Here is a 19,579-nt window from a genome sequence, read left to right as displayed (position 1 = left end):
GCATTATGACACTTCAAGGGATCAAAGCCATTATTAGTGTTATTATTTGCACATGTGCTTCTCCTGCTGTGACAAATCAAAATGTCTGCCATGAAAAAGGCCTGTAGAGTACACACACAAATAGCTGGTGTAAAACTATATATTTTATGTTTTGTTATAATCAATAAAGTATGGCTGTTTTCATATGAAATTATACTGTACAGTTTCATATGAGATTCCTTATATATATTAACGTCATATTCCCTGTATGTTGAGCTGTCAGCAGCGTTTTTGCAAACAGACTTGAGATTAGATTTCAGTAGATCACATCATTATTAACCAAACCTGTGTGAGTTATATTTACTGTGGCTTAATTGATTTAGTACTACACATTTCTTTCTTTTTGCAGCCACAGGGTGAGTCTGACAACGTATTTACGCTCACGACATATTATATTTTATCTAATTACTTCTCTCCTGGTTTGCAGCTCTGAACACTGGCGCCACAGCAGGCAGAGTGGAAGTTCTTCGAAGGATCTGTTCTTTTGAAAATATCTTTATGAAAATGTTAAAATGCACAAGTCTTTATAAGTCAAACAATAAAGGCACGTTACAGGTCAGCACATCAGTTCAGAGGATGATTGATAGTGGTGTAATAATGACTGAATTACTGCCAAATATAATTTATTCCTCTGCAGGTTATAGACTTTATTGAAGTGATACACACAGCCAAACACACAAGACAATCTCATCTCGTAACACTCCATGTCCCAGAGCTGTGCAGTCAGTTACAATAATGTTTTTACAGGATGCAGATACACATGCAATAAATCTGAGAACAAAAAAAACAACAACTGACAGATTGGAACTCAGTAATTATTAATTGGGCAGCATTTCTTGGCAAAAATAACATGTCAAGCAAACACACCAAACAAACGCATATACACAGGATGTAAAGACTCCTGACAATATAAAGTAATGTGCTTTAGCTGCTTTTACATTTAGTAAATTCAGGATTATTTGAAAATACAAAACAAACACAAAATAGGTTGTTCAATATCACACAACAAATTGCACCATATGATGCCTCAAAAAAATGTATAATATACAATTGTCATGAGTATCTCTTTGAGAAATCTTAAAAATTGGTACAACCAAAGGCATAAAGGTACAGGAATGAAATGCATATATATTGCCAAATATATATATATATATATATTGCAACTAAAGTCAGCTTACTGTGTATGATGGCAAAGCATGGGAGTTTTGAACTTCATTCACAAATCTACAAACTGTTACAGCCACATGTCCTGCACTTCATTTACTGTATGTTGGCTAAACATCCAGTAAAACTCAAAGACACACTAGAGCTATAAGTGATCCTGCACTGAAGCGAAATGAGATCTGTTTACTCTGTAAGCTGTGGTGTGAGCTTGGTGTCATTTCACTGAGTTTGAAGCACTGAACCATAGTGAACCCAAGTGATGGTCGCGGAGTTAAAGCTTGGCTTGGAACAGGATCTTCATCTCAGCATGCTCAGCAGAGAGGATGACCGCGTGATTGACTGACAGAGCAATATTCTCTATCCGCTCCTCTTCTCTTGTTTCTGTTTTTCAGTGGTCAGCTCAGCAGATAGACAGCAGGAGGAAAACAGCTGAAGGTTAGCAAGAAAGGCTGGAGGAAAAAACTGCTTTTAATCAAGTATGTGGTAAACGCAAAGAGGAGGAGGATGAGCCGTTGGGGCACAGCTATGGCATCAGTGTTGGCTGATGTGTGGACCAATCAGAGAGCTCCTTGATGTAGTTTGCTTCAAACAGATCGCTGTAGTTCTCTGTGTGCAAAGAGTATGGGTTTTCATCACCAGCACCTGAGGAACACAAAACAGCATTTAAACACACATGTAAAGACAGAAACAGATGGGAACTCTAAGCTATTATCTAAGCATTACTTGATTTGTATTTTATATTCTTTTAACTGCAGCATGTGATGATTCACACACACCACACACACATAAACATATCTTTGTGGCTTCGTCAACTAAGAAAGATGTGCTTTTATTTGGTCTTTTTTTTCTCACAGTACTACTATCTTTTTGCATAACTGCATTCATCTGTGAACATACAATTTTTGAATTGACTCAATCAATCAATTCATTTTTTGACTAAGACTAAGAAGTCAAGGACAGTCCTAATACACACAGACATACAAATGATATATATATATACAGTATATACAGTGTCGTACAGTGCCAATGGTCCCACAGTGTGTGTGTTCTCCATCCTCTCTGCTCCCCAGTCTGGTTCCAGAGGTCAGTGCTGCTTAAGTGGTCCATCAACTACGGGAGACAAAATACCTACAGTCAGTCAGTAAGACACACACCACCTGCAGAACCCAAACAGCATCCCAGAAATTTGCAACTGATCTCTAAGCAGTTAAGTCAAATAGGATGCAATTTCATCAGGAAGCTTTTCCTTCTCGTTTTTAGGATGTGAGAGAGTCTCTATGACGGGATAAACCATGCAATGTTCGGTCCAAAAACCAAAATTCATTGCGTTTAGTCAGTCAGTAAATACATCAAAGGTCTCATACCTTAAACACGGCCTCATTCTGCTCCTGGTCCTCTGGTTTGGCCTCCCACATCCCTGCACAACAACAATAACTATCATCCTTACCAGGCTACAGAGGCAACGTCTTTTATAATCAACAGTCAGAACAACAACAAAACGCTTTGACAACAAGCGGCTCACCGTGTGTTTGAATGTTGCTAAATGTGTCTTCTGCAGGGTTCTCCACCTTCTGTGGTGTGTCTGAAATGGGTCTTGTTGTGGTAGGTTGCCAAGTGTGCGTTGTGTATGTATCATCACCTAAGCTCGCCTGTCTTTCTCTGGGCCTGCTGAACAACCGCAGCCCTGAGAGGGGAGAACAGTACTGTCTCTCATGAGGTCTGTCTGAGAGTATGTCAGAACATGTTTACTTTTGAAGTGACAAATACATTTTAATGGTGTGTCTTACCTCTCCTGCGTCTGTGTGTTTGTGTACTGGGCAGCATCCTGTAGACTCTGTAGGCATTGCTGCCTCTCTTCCTGCTGTGCTCCTGCAGCTCACAGATGTCAGGCAGAGAATTCAAAGCACAGCGGAAATTCGCCTTCCATGTCTTGGGATCTGGCTTGTCTTTGCCTGGACGGTACCGTCCTGAAGTGAACAAGTGTACAGACAAGCATGGGTCTTTGTGTGTGTGTATTTGTTCTAAGTTTTTGGGTTGGGCCCCTATTAACCCACTCCCCCCTTTTTCTGTACAGTTTTCCTTACTTGAATACCTGGCCCCAGATTTGCTATGTGGTAAATTCATTAACAAAAAATGGTTTAGGAATATGCAGCTTGTAAGCACAAAACTGAAAAGTGATTTTGATACATGAGAGGGCCTCAAGATTAGTTAATAAAGCAGGACCCACCTAATGGTCCTTATTATGTCAGTTGATATTGTGGTTTAGTGGTGCATAGTCGCAAAAACATTGCAATTACATTGACACACACAAGATGACACACGCAAAACCTGAAAATCCGTTGCAGAGATGCTGAGAAATGAGGACTCACGCAGCACACTCACGTGGATCGGGGCAAACTGCGCAAGCCTCCTGCAGCTTTCCAAATAAACATGATTTTTACATGAATCATTTCAAATGCTTGTCCAACTGAATATAAACACAAAAAGTAGCACCCTAGAATAACCATGTTGGCTAACTGCATAGGAATCTACATTAACACCTACAGTTACTCTTTAGACTAATTAACATTAACACTGAACCTGATAAGAGTTAGATTTCCTCAATACAACAGCAATATAATCTACTACATAAATACATACTACATAATCTACATATAAACTACATCAGCCTCAGGGAAGATTTTATCTCTTTATTTTCATCTTCAAACATCACTGTAACAACTTTAACTGTGCTGCTGCCTCTGAAAAACATTATCTATCACCAGCTAACAGACCATCTATCATCAACCGTACAGTCAGGTCACTTCATCCAGTGTGTTGAGTCCTTTCTCATATTTAGCCCCACAGTGGGATTTGGATCTCAGCCAGTCCTCAGTGATAAAATCACTGGAGCTTAAAAAGATTCCCTATGGATCATTTACAGCAGACAAAGACTAACAAGAAGAAAAGGAGCACAGGTAGCAGCAGCTATATTATACACATGCTGCAACTTCACACTGTCGTTAATGACTTGAAGAGCCTTCTCAAGTTTTGTGTCAGACCATCTGAATTATTTTTTTTGTTGCCTAATTGATGGTTAAGTTATATACTCTGTGTACTTTATATTATTATTACTTTTTAATGGTTTTGTTTTATTAAAATCTCTTGAATAACGAGCTGAATTTAAAACATACCCCTTGTTTTTTACATATTCAACTGCTGAATATGATCTTCCTGTTCGTCCTGTTGTACTTTGACAGCAATACGATCACCCTGCACATTCACAGCAACTGAACTGGAGCTTTCCCATGATGTGATGCAGCTACAGTCACAAAGCATGACTTTCCCAAGACTGGAGTGATGTGATGGTGTGATATGTGTGTGCGTGTGTGCGTGCGTGGATGCGTGCGTGTGTGTGCGTGTGTGTACGACGACAGAACGTACCGAAATGAGATTATAGAAACATCTGGTTATGAGATGATGAAACAAAAGCAATTTACACAAGAGGATTATCAAATAATTATTATATTCTATGAATTAGAATTAAGTGTATATGTTTCATATCCTGGACACAAAGTAATCAACAAGAAAGCAAAACAAATCACTCCATGTTATTTGGTGGATTATTATAAACAGGTAAGCAGTAATCAGACACAGATTACTTTTTAAAAATGTCCTGATTCCTATGAGAAGATGCCCATCAAATGAACTGAAAGGATTAGTCTACTATACATTATTTGTACTTGATTGTGAGTTTTACACGTCTTGTGAACTATGCGTGTAAAATGTAAATATAAATCTAGGCAGAAACAGGGTTAACTGGGTTGGAAAGATTTTAAATGTGCAGTGTTTGAACACACCAAACTGACTGATCTTTCCTTTGATTTCAGTTTGGCATTGAGCTGTCACTGCAGGGAGTTGCATGAATTGGATTGAGATCAAATCTTTACAGATAACTATGTACTGAATACTGCATTAACTCATCTACTGCACTGTTAACTATTTCCATAAATTACACTACTTTATATTCATTGCACTGCTGTTCTGCCCAGTCCAATTCATTATTGAACATATCCATTAGTATACTTCTGTTTACAGTAATGCCATCTGTATATAATGTCCATAGTACCACTTGTAAATATATTAATTATACTGCTCTATCCTGCATTTATGCACATACTTTATATCCTGCACTTGCTTATTGCACTTCTGGTTAGACCTAAACTGCATTTCGTTGCCTTGTACTTGTACATGTGTAATGACAATAAAGTTGAATCTAATCTAATATAATATAATCTAATAACAGTTAGTGTCTGCTCCCGAGATTATTTATGTTTATTTGACACACACTGGTGTTATGGTTGCTGTTCAATTCTCATTACACAGCAGGAAACTGGGAATGTGGTAGAACTAGAAATACATGGACTGAAACAATGGCTGCTCTTCGTTGGAAATGCTCCTACTAAGCTGGAAACATGGGAACATGTCAATGCCAAAGGTGTTGGCAAAAATGCTGTACAACTGCAGTGCAGGTGCATTTTGACTTCAGCAAATGTTTAGAAACTTTATTTTTCTTCCTCTTCAAGAAATTATGTGTCGTACTGATTCTTTGGATTTAAAACCAGTTTTTCTCATTAATGAAGTCATCCAGTAAAACCAATCTTTTTTTTAAGGTTTTTGGGGCATTTTAACCTTCAATGACAGATCCCTGGCCAGAGGTGAACCAGGGACGTTCCTCCACCAGGCTAGCAGGACACCCCGTTCAAGTGAATAATTAATGCCAAGTATGAGGTGAGGCAAGAGGTCACTCATCACTTTAACATGTAGGGCTGAGCGATAATTCAATATTATTGTGTATTATTATTGTAATATTGTTATATGCGAATTGGGATTAAATGCTAAAAAAAAAGAGTTCCTGAAGTGTCTGTTTTACATGTGTGAACGCATTACAGTGGAACACAGATTAATACATTTAACAATTAATTAATAAATTTGGCACATTGTGATTTATTTTGACATCATAAAAGTATTCTCATTATATAGATATCATGATATTGATTTCAGCCACATTGCCCAGCTGTGGTGCTGTGGCTCTGATCACAAATATAAGCATTTTTCCACTGTAATTTTACTCATTCATTGCTCTGCATCAAAGCATCAGCAAGTGTAAATGTTCGAACGTAACACAAGGTATCAGGCCTTAGACTGATAGAATAAGGGCAGTCAAACCAAAAAAATTGTGTGAATGTAGGACCAACCAGTTGGAACAAAACACATTTGTAATTGTGTGGGGCTCCTACCTGTGTGCATGGCCCAACTCCTGAAGAGTGTAGCATCTCGGTCGATACTCCAGCCATGACGAGCAGCATGTTTCCAAGGGATTTGGAAGACTCGTGCTGACTGTAGAATAAAATACAATCAAACAGCATTGAACAGGTTACATTGCCACCAGGAGCATTTCATGATTCATGCTTTTATGCTGTGTACGCTGCCCAAACTGATTTTTATCAAAACTTTTTGCTCCCAGGTGTGTATGCTAGTGTATGTATGGGACAAAGGTGAGATGGAGGGGTCTACCTGGTCCAGCCAGCTGACTCCTGGATACCTCCCAGACTGAATCTGCTCCTCCAGCCACGGCCTCAGCCTCAGCCGGCCTGGTTGTTGCATGCTGCAGTCCAAGCTTCAGGTGAGCAGAAGGGTGCTCAGTATAGATGATTCACCGGCTACACAGGAGTTTCAGCAATAGCAGTAAATTTCTTAGGTACTCAGATTAAATCAGGAGTTATTTCGGGACACTCTTCCTCCTCCACTGCATTCTTCCAAACAAAGACCTCACAGTTATGACAATCTTTCTATCCTTCTCCTCCTCCTCCAAAAACCATCCTCACTGCTTAAGTGGCTCCTCAAATTACAGGAAATACATTACATTACGTCACCTGTACACTGTACGTTGTTCTCTTCATGAGTGAGACTGAGGTGGAGAGGAGAGCTGTGAAGGTCCGTGTACAGGTTTTTATGCTGAATATACAGCTTATTAGCATGTTGCATTTAATTCTGGCATGTACGGATCACCTGTCGGGTTAAAGTCACTGCTAAAACGTGTTGGTGATCATGTGGTTCCACATGAAGTTACTGCGGCAGCAGTGAGACAGTGTGTATTCATGTAAGACCACCAGGTGGAAGCAGAGTTAATACTGTATGTGACAGGTGAGCTGCTTTACATGTTGCAACAGGTACCTTCATAGTTGAAGTTCATATGAAACAATTATTATTCTGTTTACTTAAGCAAGAACACCCTTTTAAACTTGTGTGCCTCCTGTTAACACCGTTCACATCCACATCTTTTGAATATGCAATTTGATACAATATTATATATACAGTGCACAGTCACATTATCAGATGAGCATTGGAAATTACTATGAACTGTATATTATTTGTACATAGCTCACTGTATATGACTGTCAGCACTACAGCCATTGTAAGTGTGGCACTAAAACTACACATGTACGCTACAGAATCTATGATAAAATGACACATTTCCTACAATTCTATATTTATATAACACCAATGGATTAATTAAGGTTATATTACGATAAAATCGTGTAATTATATTAAAATGATGTTTCAAAATATATAGTGCATTCTTTTTAATTATATTTGTATTGTAAGTGATTTAATATAATCTTTTTATTATTATAAATTATAGTATTATACAGTTTTATAATTTAAACTATTACTTATGATTATATTAACAGAATATCTTTAGTACTTAAGTCAATTTATCTGTACTTTAAACCAACTGACAAATGACATACCTAACTCTAAAATGTCCCACCTCTCTGCCCTCCCCATTAAATGAAACTTTTTTGTACCATTGCTTACACTTACTTCTGTTCTTGCCCAAATTATGTCCTGCCCTGATCCGCAAATTAAAAGGAAGGATCATTTTGGTAGACTTTTTATGCCAAGATCCTACCAGTGTTAACATTGCCAAATCATGTGTGAAATAAAAACACAGAAAAAAATTCCCATTAGAATATATGCAGATAAGTTAGATAATATAGTAATAATAATAATAAAAATAAATATTGCCTTAGAGTTAAAAATACAAATACAAGTAAGTGAATACTACATTAACATTGCAAAAAAAAATTAATGAATGAACAGGTGGAGCATGTGTGTGTGTGTGTGTGTGTGTGTGTGTGTGTGTAGGTCATTCACTATCCCTCAGGTTGTGGCATGTTGATATATATTGGTGTGGAGGTGGGCATGGGTAGCTGTCAGCTGCAGAGGGAGAGGTGGGGGAGTGGCTCAGGTGAGCAGCGTGAAGCAGATGTAATTATCACAGCTGAAAGTGATTGACTAATTATGCTCTCCCTAAAAACACAGTAGCATGCTGAACCTGGGGCCGCTTAGCAAGATCTGTCCTGTCTCCTTCTCCTGGGAGTAGTTTTAATTTTGAGAGGTCATTTAGCTCTTTGAAATCTGAGATTACAGAGTTGAACTTGTTCAAGTAAATGTTTCTTATTTTATTGAATGTTGTACGTTGTAGGAGGAAGTGCATCTCTGTCTCCACCGGTTCTTTACATTGCATTATAATTTGGTTTACTCTAATTGGTGTTTGGAAAGCAGTGCTGTTGTGAGACTGGTCAAAGTGTGTCTGAGAGGGGGCAGTTAGTCTCAGCACCAACTGACATAATGCCACATTTCTTTACACAAGTTCCTTTAACATGTTAGCAGTTAGCAGATGAGTATCACCAGCTGTGCGTGTTTCTTTCAAAGTGGCTCAGCAGTTCCAGAGAAGACTTATGAGGAAGTAATTTCCCAACCCTGAACAGCACTAGCTCAGCATGTCAGCTAATTGTTGAGGCTTGTTTCAGGCGCAGCATTTAGTCCATTAGAGGGCTAAGTGTTGATGGCTGATTTGGATACATATGTTATTTCCTTGTGATGACCCCCCCCCCCCAGTCAAAGCAAGCTCATATTTAAATCTATTATGGGTCTTGTGTTGATATTTCACTAAAGTCTTGCTAATATTACAGACTGACTGGTTAGACATGATTTCAGACAGTGTTCCCCTTAGCTTTATACAACATTTAATGAATGTGACAAATGACCTCAGTTGAATATGAAATGAGAGATACAGAGACATCAGCTGTTTGGTTCAAGCATTTGTAGCAAGCGCACATTGAAAACTTTGCATTCTGTTTGACAAATCTTACATGAATGTTTTTATGTACAAACTTTTATGGAGGTTTCACATCAACAACAGTCATGCACAGTTAAACAAATTAACTGTTCTTAAGGTGCAAAGATATGATGAATTTGAATCACTACAGCATTTAAAAACAGGCACGAGAAAAAACTGTCAACTCAAATCTGCACTGGCAGATGTCTTGGAAATGTAGGAACAAAATCTGAAATGTCATAATGACAACAAGGGCAAATTCCATCTGCTGATGAAGATCATATGGTATGATGGAAAGATCAGAGACTTTGGAGGTGAGATTTTTTTGCTGCTGCATCCACATTCACTGAACTTTGACACTCAAGTCATGTGATAGACATGAACACCACAGTCTGTTATATCATCCTCTCCCTCATCTTCTAAATTTCAATTCAAAGATGCAAAAATAGCAAAAAAAAAAAAATAAATAAATAAAATGCATGCATGAAAATTCAGCGCTACACACTCTGATAGCCGCTGTCAGTGATTACTGGCAGAGACTGGTCAGCAGAGATCAAAGAGAGAAAAGGTCTTTGGAGCTCAGACAGACACTGGCCACCCTGGCTGTTGTTAAAGGAACTTGGAACAACTGGGCCTAAGAAGCCTTGAAGCATCTTGGTCGATGATTCCTCTGGATATGTGCTCAAATGTTCCTCTTTCTCAATGCTTCTCTTCTCTGAAAACAAAAGATCAGGCTGCTCCACTAGATTTTGAAATGCCTGGTAGTCATCATCCACTGGAGGAAAGCTGTGTGAGCCTGCAGGCACACAGCCATAGCAGGGATTTTCATCACATATGATGGCCTCAGTTTTTCCAGTTTTTAGCTTTGTGGCACCAATGACCACCTCATCAAAGCCTTCAACTCCGGACACAGGATCCAATGACACAGTTGTGTTGGTTCCGCTAGAGATGGAGGACAAACTGGAGTCTTCTGCAGATGAAAATCTCCCCAAATCTGCATTGCACTGCTGATATGGCATGTCTGTTGGCATAAGTGATGAAGCCACTGGTGGTAAATTAACAAGCAGGCAAGCTGGTACCTGTTGGTCAGGACAGAATGTCACAATGTCACCCTCACTAGGATGGTATGCAGAGTCCCAAAGCATTTCAGCCTGCGACTGAACCTCGGAGCTGTCTGTCATAATCTCATGTGGACAGCTTGGAATGAGGATGGAATAGGTTTTATTGTCAAAGCCAGATGATCCAGAACTCAAGGCATCAACTCTGACACCACAAGGGTTGTAGGAAGCGGAGAATAAACCACTGTCTTTGTTTAATTCTGTAAGTGGATTGGTGGTCAATGGCGATATCGGGCTGATATTGGCGAAGGCTTTATGAAGGGCATCCTGAACACCGGCTATAATGTCAGCCGGTTCTGTGTTAGCATAACTGAGACAAGAGGAGCCAGTATTGATTCCACTGCTTTGCTGAAGGCTCCCGCTGCTAGTGTCTCTCAGTGACTCCTTCAACCTGAATACAGAGAAACGGGTTACTTAAACTGCTAATATAATCACACAGAAATCCTTAAGGAAATGTGTTGTATTGTTGATGTACTAGTGCAGCCATACGAACCATGGTTTGCTGTCATCTGGAACAAAGGGGACAACACAGATAGAGGAGATGATGGGTGGCAGAGGCTTCAAGACCTGCAACAAGGACAATAAAACTGATTAAAACTACAGGTTTGAAAAATTGGGTCAATTCAGAAATTTTCTTTTCCAATAGATTCTACATCAACTATTTAACAGTGCAGAAAAAAAGGAAAAGATTTTTTTAAATGGACTTGTTCATGTTTCTAAAAGTATCTGGAGAGGTTTAAAGTTATCATCACTAAGATGTCAGTGGTTGGTTTGGTGACACTCATGGTTACTGGTGGTAACAGCAAGTGCGGTTTAACACTACAGCAAATGCTCGTTGAGCAGCTACTTTGTCCGAAATACAACACAAGAGCAACTGGTGTATCTGTTTACAGTGCAGTCAAACGAACTCAGGTTGTTTTAATAAAAGAGCAAGTCAATAATAATTGCAACAGCTATCTGATTTCATGCTTTTGTTTCAAGTATATTGGTAACGCTGGATAACATAAGTAATAACAAAATGGAGATGCATTGCTCTAAATTGCACCAACAATATATTTTAAGATTTTCTGAAAAATGTATAATTTTAGTTTACATTCAAGTTTACATCTGTGGGTGCCTCACCTCTTGCTCGCTTGGATGCATAATAAGAAGTTTTGGATTTGGACATTTGGCAACTGTGTCCCACCACTTTGTTTTTAACCTAAAATCAAAAAAGCACAAATAAATGAACAAAATTACACACGGCACATAAACAGAGCACAGAAGTTACAGTATTTAAGGGAGACACCTTTCACATAATTCACTGACAAAGAAACCAGGCAAAAATAATATTTTATCTGCATGACTTACTTTACATAACAGCCATAAATAGCACCGCTGATGATGACTGCAGCAATACTGAGGCTGATGATGATAGCCAAGAGCAGGGCATTAGGAGGCACAGCTGTGAAGTAACATGTATGAAGTAAGTTTTAAAATCACTCCATTTCTGTACAGATGACATACAGTAGAGAGATAAACTAGAGATAAGTGCATGATCTGCACCAGGCTTGTATTATGTGTAACAGGATCCACAATGACAGCTTATGGGACTATTCAACACCTGTAATTACTGCATACTGCATTTCAGTGGCCACATCTCATTACATAAGTTAGATCATAGGCCTAACATGCACCAGTAATGTCCATGCAATCCAGTTTACAGACAAAATAGATGCAAATATGGATCACGGTTCTACACCATGTGTTCTCCAGATGCATAAATATGGCAAATGTCAGGTGTTCTGTTCACCTGAAAGAATAGTTGGACTTTACAGTGTATTGTGGTGAGTAACAAATTAAGCAAAAAATGAAAACGGTAGGACAGAGCATCTTAATATGCTCACTGGCTGTAGAGAATGAGGGTGGGGAGGGAGGTCCCTGTGATGCAGCAATGGGTGTGCCCATAATAGTGGAGCAACACAAAGAGAAAGAAGAGAGAGAGGAAAGTCCACTTTGATCCATGAGTTGAAGGCTTATCAGATACCAAAACACTGCACATCAGTTTAAAATACTATGAAACTATCATGATTCTTATCTGCAATGATTATTTTACACTTTGTCTTAACTATGTGGGGGAAACGGTTCCTCATTTATTTCAATGAGACCACTGAGTTGGCACAGCATGGGTCCTGAAGTGGAGGGCTCCAGTGAAAAGGTTGACTCTTGATCAATTTATGCTGCAATGCCATGTGATATGCAAGCACAATGCCTATCAAGTACATGCAAGCACATCCATGGTAGATTACTCTGTAACATACAGAGAATTTTTATCTGGAAATAGCAGGCAGATCCTGGGTCAGATCCAAGATGGGGAAGGAAAACAAGTATCCTACACATGCTAGGCCTTGTTCCCTTTTAAAAATGTTTATTGATTTTGTGGTTTTCACATTTCCGTGTAATGCTAGCAACAAGGAAAGCTAGAGTCCCCAGTAGTCAAACGGTAAACTAATCATCAGTTTGGTTATCATGAGAATTTAACAGTTTGGTGGCCTGAGAAATAAAAGAATTATTCAGCCTGTCAGACCTGGCCTTTGGTAGTCTAAATCTCCGTCTGGAGGGTAGGAGCTCAAATTTTCCATACAGAGGATGAAGAGGACACTCTAAAATATCTTGAGCCTTAGAGGTTGCTTTCTTACAGAAGATGTGAGATGGATCACACACCTTACTGGCCACTTTAACTATATGTTGCAACCTGTGCATGTCCCTTTATGAGAGCTTACCAAACCAACTAACAATAGAGAAGGTGATGACTGACTCTACCATGGAGCTGTAGAAGAGCATCATGAGTTTTAACTGAATCAATGTAGCGGAAGTATTGTTTTGTTTTGTTTTTTGACACTGGGAGCTAATGTTAATACCAACGCAGATAACTGATGTAGCTTCAGTGTGGTTGTGTAGCAGTATTGGTAGCACTTCCCCTTGCTAGAGTAAAAGCTGTCATGGTGAATAATAATAATATATATTTTGCTATTTTGGAGCACACCCCGGATTCCACACACTACTCATAATCTTAAACTTTGACACAATAGGCCCATCCGTCTGGTTCAGCTTTAATATTTGTATCTCCTTTGTTTTGTGACTCCTCCTTATACTATTAAGTTGCCATCCTCCGCTTTTCTCTGGTGATTATGTCTCTGAACAAGGCCTCTTTTATATCACCCAGTACATGATGTTTCTTGTTCTATGAATATCTATCTGAGATTCGATATCAACAGTATTATGATACAGCTGAATGTGGATTATTAATATATTTAAGCCTTCTTATCATGTCTAAGAAATATACAGTATACTTCCTGAAAAGTGACAAAAAGACTGTAAAGACGACACTTACGGGTTGTGAATTCCCACTCTTCACTACGATCACTGTAGCGGTCACTCCAATCTGTGTAGCTTTCCACGCTGACCACATAAGTTGTACTTGGCTCCAAGTGTCGACCAAGTATTTCATAGTAACTCAGTCCATTAACTGTACTTGGTTTGAAAAATTCAGTTACCTGGTATGCAGAAACAAGAATTATAAAAAGGACGGTTCTGCAATCATAGTTTCTTTAACTTAACGGCAACCTGACAATCAAATGCCCGTGACCATGTCTACATCTCTAAATGATCTCAGTGTTATGATATTGCTCCTACCATTTTTGTGTCTCTTTTTTTATGGTAAGTCACACGAGCAGTCAACGTCTCACTGAAATAGCCCTCCATGTTTTTCTTCCACATGACTTGAAAATTCCCGTTGGATTCATTTACCGCGATTATTGTTGGGGTTCTGGGCTTTACTGTAGAAGAAGAGAGATAAGAAAGTGGAAAGTTTCTTAACCTCCATCCAGTCATAGTTATTCTGGGTCTGGATCTAGAGTCTATTTTTGGCAGCTGCAGATTTATGGACTTTCATTTAAAAGACGTCAACTTACTGCTGTCTCTGACGCTGATGATTTTGGACTCTGTGCTTTCACCTCCTTTCCAAACTGTTGCTGAATGAGTCTCCCCTAAAACTAGTATCATTTGGACAGAGCAACAACACCATCCAATGTCACACTGCTTCAAAATGCAGTGCTCAACTACGGGGGCCCTGAGGGTCAAAACACAAAAACATTTCAGGAAACACCATTTCACAAAACCAAATTTCACAAAACACAACAAAATTTCACAAAACACAACAGCATTTCAGAAAATACCATTTCACAAAACACAACAGCATTTCAGAAAATACCATTTCACAAAACACAACAAAATTCCAGATTAAGGAAAAGGAGTGACAACACTTCTTGTTTGTGATTGGACAGAACTTGTGCAAAGACACTCAGCAGTGTCTTTGCACAAATCTTAAACTGGGTTTGAAAGGATGGAAGGCGAGAATGAAATCATAAGACAATACTTTAACAAAAGGACATACAGTATGATGTAGTTTAATTCTTGATATGCTTTCAACATATCATGACAATAAAATGTCCTGTGGGACCCGGAAGCACGCCTCTTTAACATCAGACCATCAGAGCTGTCACAGTGTTATAAAAGACAATGTATAGATTTTATTCAGAGCTGAGGATGAATCCACGATGTCCAGTGATCGCTGTCTCTGTCCTTATGTTGATGACAGATTGATCATGTTGTTGAAGTAAACCTGCCAGCGAGCAGGTTCATAGAGTCAGACAAGTTACCTCTCTTTCTGGAACGGAAAAGAGTTTCCCTCATCATCATGGGTTCCACGTGGGTTCAGTTCAGGAAGCATTCACCTTACCGTCTCCCTTTTAACACAGAGGCCATGTTTCTGCCTTAAAGTCAGCCAGTTCTGTATCCAAACATCTGTCCATGCTGCGCTCTGACAGCCTGATGTTAAAGAGTAAGCTAGCCGCCCCGTCTCCTCAGTCCTAATTCTTTCAAGCGTGCTTCCAGGCCCCACAGGGCATTTTATTGTCATGATATGTTGAAAGCATATCAAGAATTCAACTACATCATACTGTATGTCCTTTGTTAAAGTATTGTCTTATGATTTCAATCTCCCCTTCCATTCTTTCAAACCCAGTTTAAGATTGTGCAAAGACACTGCTGAGAGTAGTAGGCTAGGATATGTCGTTGTGTTTTGTGAAATGTCGTTGTGTTTTGATCATCAGGGCCACCGTACTTCACCCTGTGGAATACAAGATAACATACAACATGCTCTGAATATATTCAACATTTATATTGATATGATTTATATGTTGATTTTAATATTAAATATACGATATTGAAAAAAAAACCTACCGAATCAACACTACTTTAGTGAAATTAATCATTATTATAAATTAATTATTTTTCAACCAAAACGAAGTTCAAAAATGTTAACGCTGTAAATGAACTGGCTCTGAAGTGAAACATAGTAACTAAATAAAAACTACCACTCACCCAATCATGTCTTTTCTCTGGAGAGTCAGATTATATTCAGTGCAGTTTTGCGCTTCAAAGTGGCAAAACATCGAGGCGTCGTAGTCGTTGGTACAGTCAAGATTGTGGCCTGTTTTATTATTATCTCCTGCACGAAACAGACATTACGAAGAGAGTGATTGTGAGAAGAAGTATACTATTTAAACACTGCATACAAGTCTACTATACGTACCAGAGACAGGGAGAGCTATTGCAGTCGCAATATGTCCAAAAATAAGGATGGCAAAAGACATCCTATCGCCAACTCGCCTGAGAACAAACAGCAGCAGATATTTTCTTTACTTTAATGCGACACACTGGATGATTTCAGTAACAGACGAGTTCCCAGAATCTAGATTACCTCTTTAACTCCATGATGAACCGATTTACTCCACGTATTTCCTTCGACCACAACAATCCAACGCAGTTGCGATCCAATTTGTGGGCAAATGAAGGTAGTTCACTGCGTGCTTACGCCAGAGTCTCAGTCTTCCTGATATGGAAAGCTGTTAACTGGAAATGTTGCGCCACCGATTCAGGGGAAGTCAGTCCCACTCTCTTTTCCTCATAGAGTAGAAAGAGGGCACGTACGCACTTCAGCCGACCGATTTTAGTTAAATATTGTAAATGGAGCAAAACAAATGCCGAAATATATTAAGAATTTGTTAACTTAAAAGTGGTGGAAGAATCCATATTTAAAGGTGCACTTATACTTAACTGAAGGATATTTAGTGGCATTGCCCACTTTTCTGACACTTTTCTGTCAACTTCATTTCCATCTAATAGATAATATTTCATGTTCAGTTGTTATCTGGTATGCAGAGAGAGAGACAGAGGGTAAGCCTGATGCAAAGAGAGCCCTAGGGTAATCCAGGCAGATGGTGCAGTCTACATCACTAAAAAACACAAAACACCATTAGTTTTCTTGTGATTTTTCGCTGCTGCACATTATTGAGCTCAGTTAACAGCTCCTGTTTTACTGTGTGTGTGGCACACTGGCTGTCCTCAGCAGCTTTACAAGACATTTACAAGAATTATTTTGAAAGTTCCTGATGTAGCTCGTAGGCCTACTTTCGTGTCCGCTGGTGCTGTGATAATTAAAATGTCAGTCTGACAAATTACCATGTTTGTCTGTCAGGTTTGTCAGTCTGTGCTGTTTGAGTTGGGTGTTTCCTTGTTTTCTTATGTGCACATGAGGAAAAATAAGTATCTTTGTCATGATGTCATGTTATTATCTACTGTCCCAAAGTTCAAAATCACCTTGAACCATGACAGGAAATATTTTAGTTATTCCCTGGGACTGTGACAATTAACACCTCAAACTACATCCAGACAGTTCACTGTGTGTGTGTGTGTGTGTGTGTGTGTGTGTGTGCGCGTGCGCGCGCGTGTGTTCACATGGATTATTAATTAATTAATTATTAGTAAACTTAATTATGCAAGAACATCTTTAGAAATGTGTGTGCCTCATGTTAACAGTGTTCACAGGAATACTTCAAATGCAGAAGTGCATTTCACAAAAGGCGTGTGTGTTGCAAGGGCTGTTCTGCTGACATGTAGTGATTCATGGTGAGAACCTATTGACTGTACACAATAATTTCAACTGCACAGGTATATCTGATAATTTAACGATGCACTATATACAATACTGAATTAAACTGCATGCAAGGCAGCTTTATTTATATGGCACATTTCAAACACATAGGCAATTCAAAGTGCTTTACATAGGAAAAGAAAAGCATTAGAATGACATTCAAAACAATAAGAAAAAAACCCAGGATAAAGTCAATAGAATAGAATAAGTGAAATTTTAAAAAGTAGATAAAATGAAACAAAATACAGTTGCAGTGCAGTAATAAATTGTAAGTTGCCCCAAATGCAACAAAGGAAATACAAGTGCAGTAGAGAAACCAACCAATCAAAGGTATAGAAGAACAACAATTTTTAATTTAGATTTCAAAGTGGCTAGCGATCAGGAAGTTGGTTTCATTTGTGTGCAGCATACACATTTACAAGAATTATTTTGAAAGTTTCTGATGTAGCTCGTAGGCCTACTTTCGTGTCCGCTGCTGCTGTGATAATTAAAATGTCAGATTACCTGAAACACATATTACCTGTGACAGAAATACATTATCGTTGTCATCAGAAAAGGAAGCCGGGGTTTGGATTAAAGAGCAGCAGACCTTGAGCCAGATTACCCAGGAGGAGAGGAAAGAAACCTGGGATAGGAGCCATGCTGGCCCAGGTTAGACTTAAGGCTGCTCCTGGTTAATGTCCAAGCTGGACGAAATGGGAGTCAGGCTGGCCAAGCAACGTGACATCAGAGACTGTTCTGCCCACATCTTAACAGAGATCTGCTCCATCAACATCCCGGATCAAGCACTCGACAGGTGGACTGTGTTCCGAGCTGACAGAGTGCAAGACTCTGGCAAGGTGAAAGGAGGGGTATTACTACATTTATATCGATGATGCTTGGTACTCAGACGCAGGCAAAGTGGACAGATACTGTCTGCAGTCCTTTTCGGCACAACACCTGTCTGAGTCCACATCTTTTCACTGCAAGCCCCTACTGCACACTACCCTTATCTTCGGTGATTCTGTCATAAGACATACTAAATCAAAAACTGCAGTGACCTACTGTCTACCAGGTGCTCAAATTGTAGATGTCATGCAGCAGATCCTGTGTCTTCTCAGCAAACACTCACATATTCACAATGTTATTATCCATATTGGCACTAATGATACAACCAAGCAAAACAGATTTTAACCGTTTTTTTAATGAACTCAAAAACTGTGGAAAGTCTCTCAGGCCCTATCCTTGTTATTACAGCCTCACGTCACTGACTGACCGCTACTTGCTCCACAACAGCTCTCGGGTCTCATTTATAAAATTCACATAAACCAGGGCCTGAAAGAGGTGTATGCTACTTCCCATGCAAAAGATGTGATCTATAAAACCAAACCTGATGGGAGAATGTGCACACCTGTATGTACACGCTGACCCATGCATATGCACATTTTGGCACAGATGGTGAGGTGATGAATTGTAGCCAGACTGTATAATGATGCCTCTCATACATTTAATTTCATTTAATATCAAACGTTAATTAAGGTACCTCGTTATCATAAACATTCAAACTAGCAATGTTATTTGTACTTGCGCTTGTAGTGACCCATAACTATTCCTTAAGCACCTTTCTGTCATAGTTTTGGGGTTTTATCCTGTTTTATTTTGAAGTGTTCTCCTCGTTTGTCTTGTGGTTTTACTTCCTTCCAGTTTAGATTGTTGGCCCCGCCTTGATTTATTGCACCTGTGTCTCGTTGTCTCCTCTACCTAAATGTATTTAGTCCAGGTTTTTTTCCTTTGTTCATTGTCATAATCATTTGCATCAGCAGTGGTATGTGGTCTACACATCAGGTGTCCTAACCGTGTTTCCTGTACTTCTCCTGAGTCTCTTGGACGTTGCCTTGACTTTTGGATTTTGTTTATTGCTTGCTCCTTGTCTGATCAAACCTTGTTTGCTTGTCTTGGATTGCCTTCCCAATTTGGACCTCTGCCTGCCTGACTAGGCCAAGGTACCTGAGTGTGGGCCAAGGACTTCATGAATGCCCCCGGTCCTCAGCCTCACTCCTGGCCTGTTAACAACCA

General features: G+C 39.2%; 2 protein-coding genes across 2 annotated transcripts; both read right to left on the bottom strand.

The window, feature by feature from the left end:
* Positions 1 to 656: 656 nt before the first annotated feature.
* On the bottom strand, positions 657 to 8,227 carry LOC122881136 (interferon regulatory factor 1-like). The gene is made up of 7 exons (XM_044206933.1): positions 6,760 to 8,227; positions 6,483 to 6,582; positions 2,991 to 3,170; positions 2,726 to 2,887; positions 2,568 to 2,620; positions 2,223 to 2,313; positions 657 to 1,845 (listed from the first exon to the last, which is right to left on the bottom strand). The coding sequence occupies exons 1-7, from the start codon at positions 6,847 to 6,849 to the stop codon at positions 1,727 to 1,729; spliced, it is 795 nt and encodes a 264-aa protein (XP_044062868.1). The 5' UTR covers positions 6,850 to 8,227; the 3' UTR covers positions 657 to 1,726.
* Positions 8,228 to 9,261: 1,034 nt separating this feature from the next.
* Positions 9,262 to 17,864, bottom strand: LOC122881128. Its single transcript, XM_044206921.1, has 10 exons — positions 16,292 to 17,864; positions 16,124 to 16,200; positions 15,913 to 16,039; positions 14,442 to 14,599; positions 14,164 to 14,306; positions 13,862 to 14,024; positions 11,839 to 11,932; positions 11,611 to 11,689; positions 10,982 to 11,055; positions 9,262 to 10,879 (listed from the first exon to the last, which is right to left on the bottom strand). The coding sequence occupies exons 1-10, from the start codon at positions 16,303 to 16,305 to the stop codon at positions 9,868 to 9,870; spliced, it is 1,941 nt and encodes a 646-aa protein (XP_044062856.1). The 5' UTR covers positions 16,306 to 17,864; the 3' UTR covers positions 9,262 to 9,867.
* Positions 17,865 to 19,579: the final 1,715 nt, after the last annotated feature.

The sequence above is a fragment of the Siniperca chuatsi genome, linkage group LG1 (genome assembly GCF_020085105.1).
Source record: "Siniperca chuatsi isolate FFG_IHB_CAS linkage group LG1, ASM2008510v1, whole genome shotgun sequence".
NCBI classification, from domain to species: Eukaryota; Metazoa; Chordata; class Actinopteri; order Centrarchiformes; family Sinipercidae; genus Siniperca; species Siniperca chuatsi.
Note: the sequence above shows the minus strand (reverse complement) of the source record. Positions and strands in the feature narration are given on the sequence as shown.

Bases quoted from the DNA above. Each gene is read 5' to 3' on its own strand.
- LOC122881136 (XM_044206933.1), bottom strand. From the start codon at position 6,849: ATGCAACAACCAGGCCGGCTGAGGCTGAGGCCGTGGCTGGAGGAGCAG. The intron at 3,171-6,482 runs GTAGGAGCCCCA...TGTTCACTTCAG, and splicing joins GAGTTGGGCCATGCACACAG to GACGGTACCGTCCAGGCAAA. The intron at 2,888-2,990 runs GTAAGACACACC...CTCCCCTCTCAG, and splicing joins AACACACAGACGCAGGAGAG to GGCTGCGGTTGTTCAGCAGG.
- LOC122881128 (XM_044206921.1), bottom strand. The intron at 14,600-15,912 runs GTGAGTGGTAGT...TTTGACCCTCAG, and splicing joins CAGAGAAAAGACATGATTGG to GGCCCCCGTAGTTGAGCACT. The intron at 11,690-11,838 runs GTAAGTCATGCA...TTTTGATTTTAG, and splicing joins ATTTATGGCTGTTATGTAAA to GTTAAAAACAAAGTGGTGGG.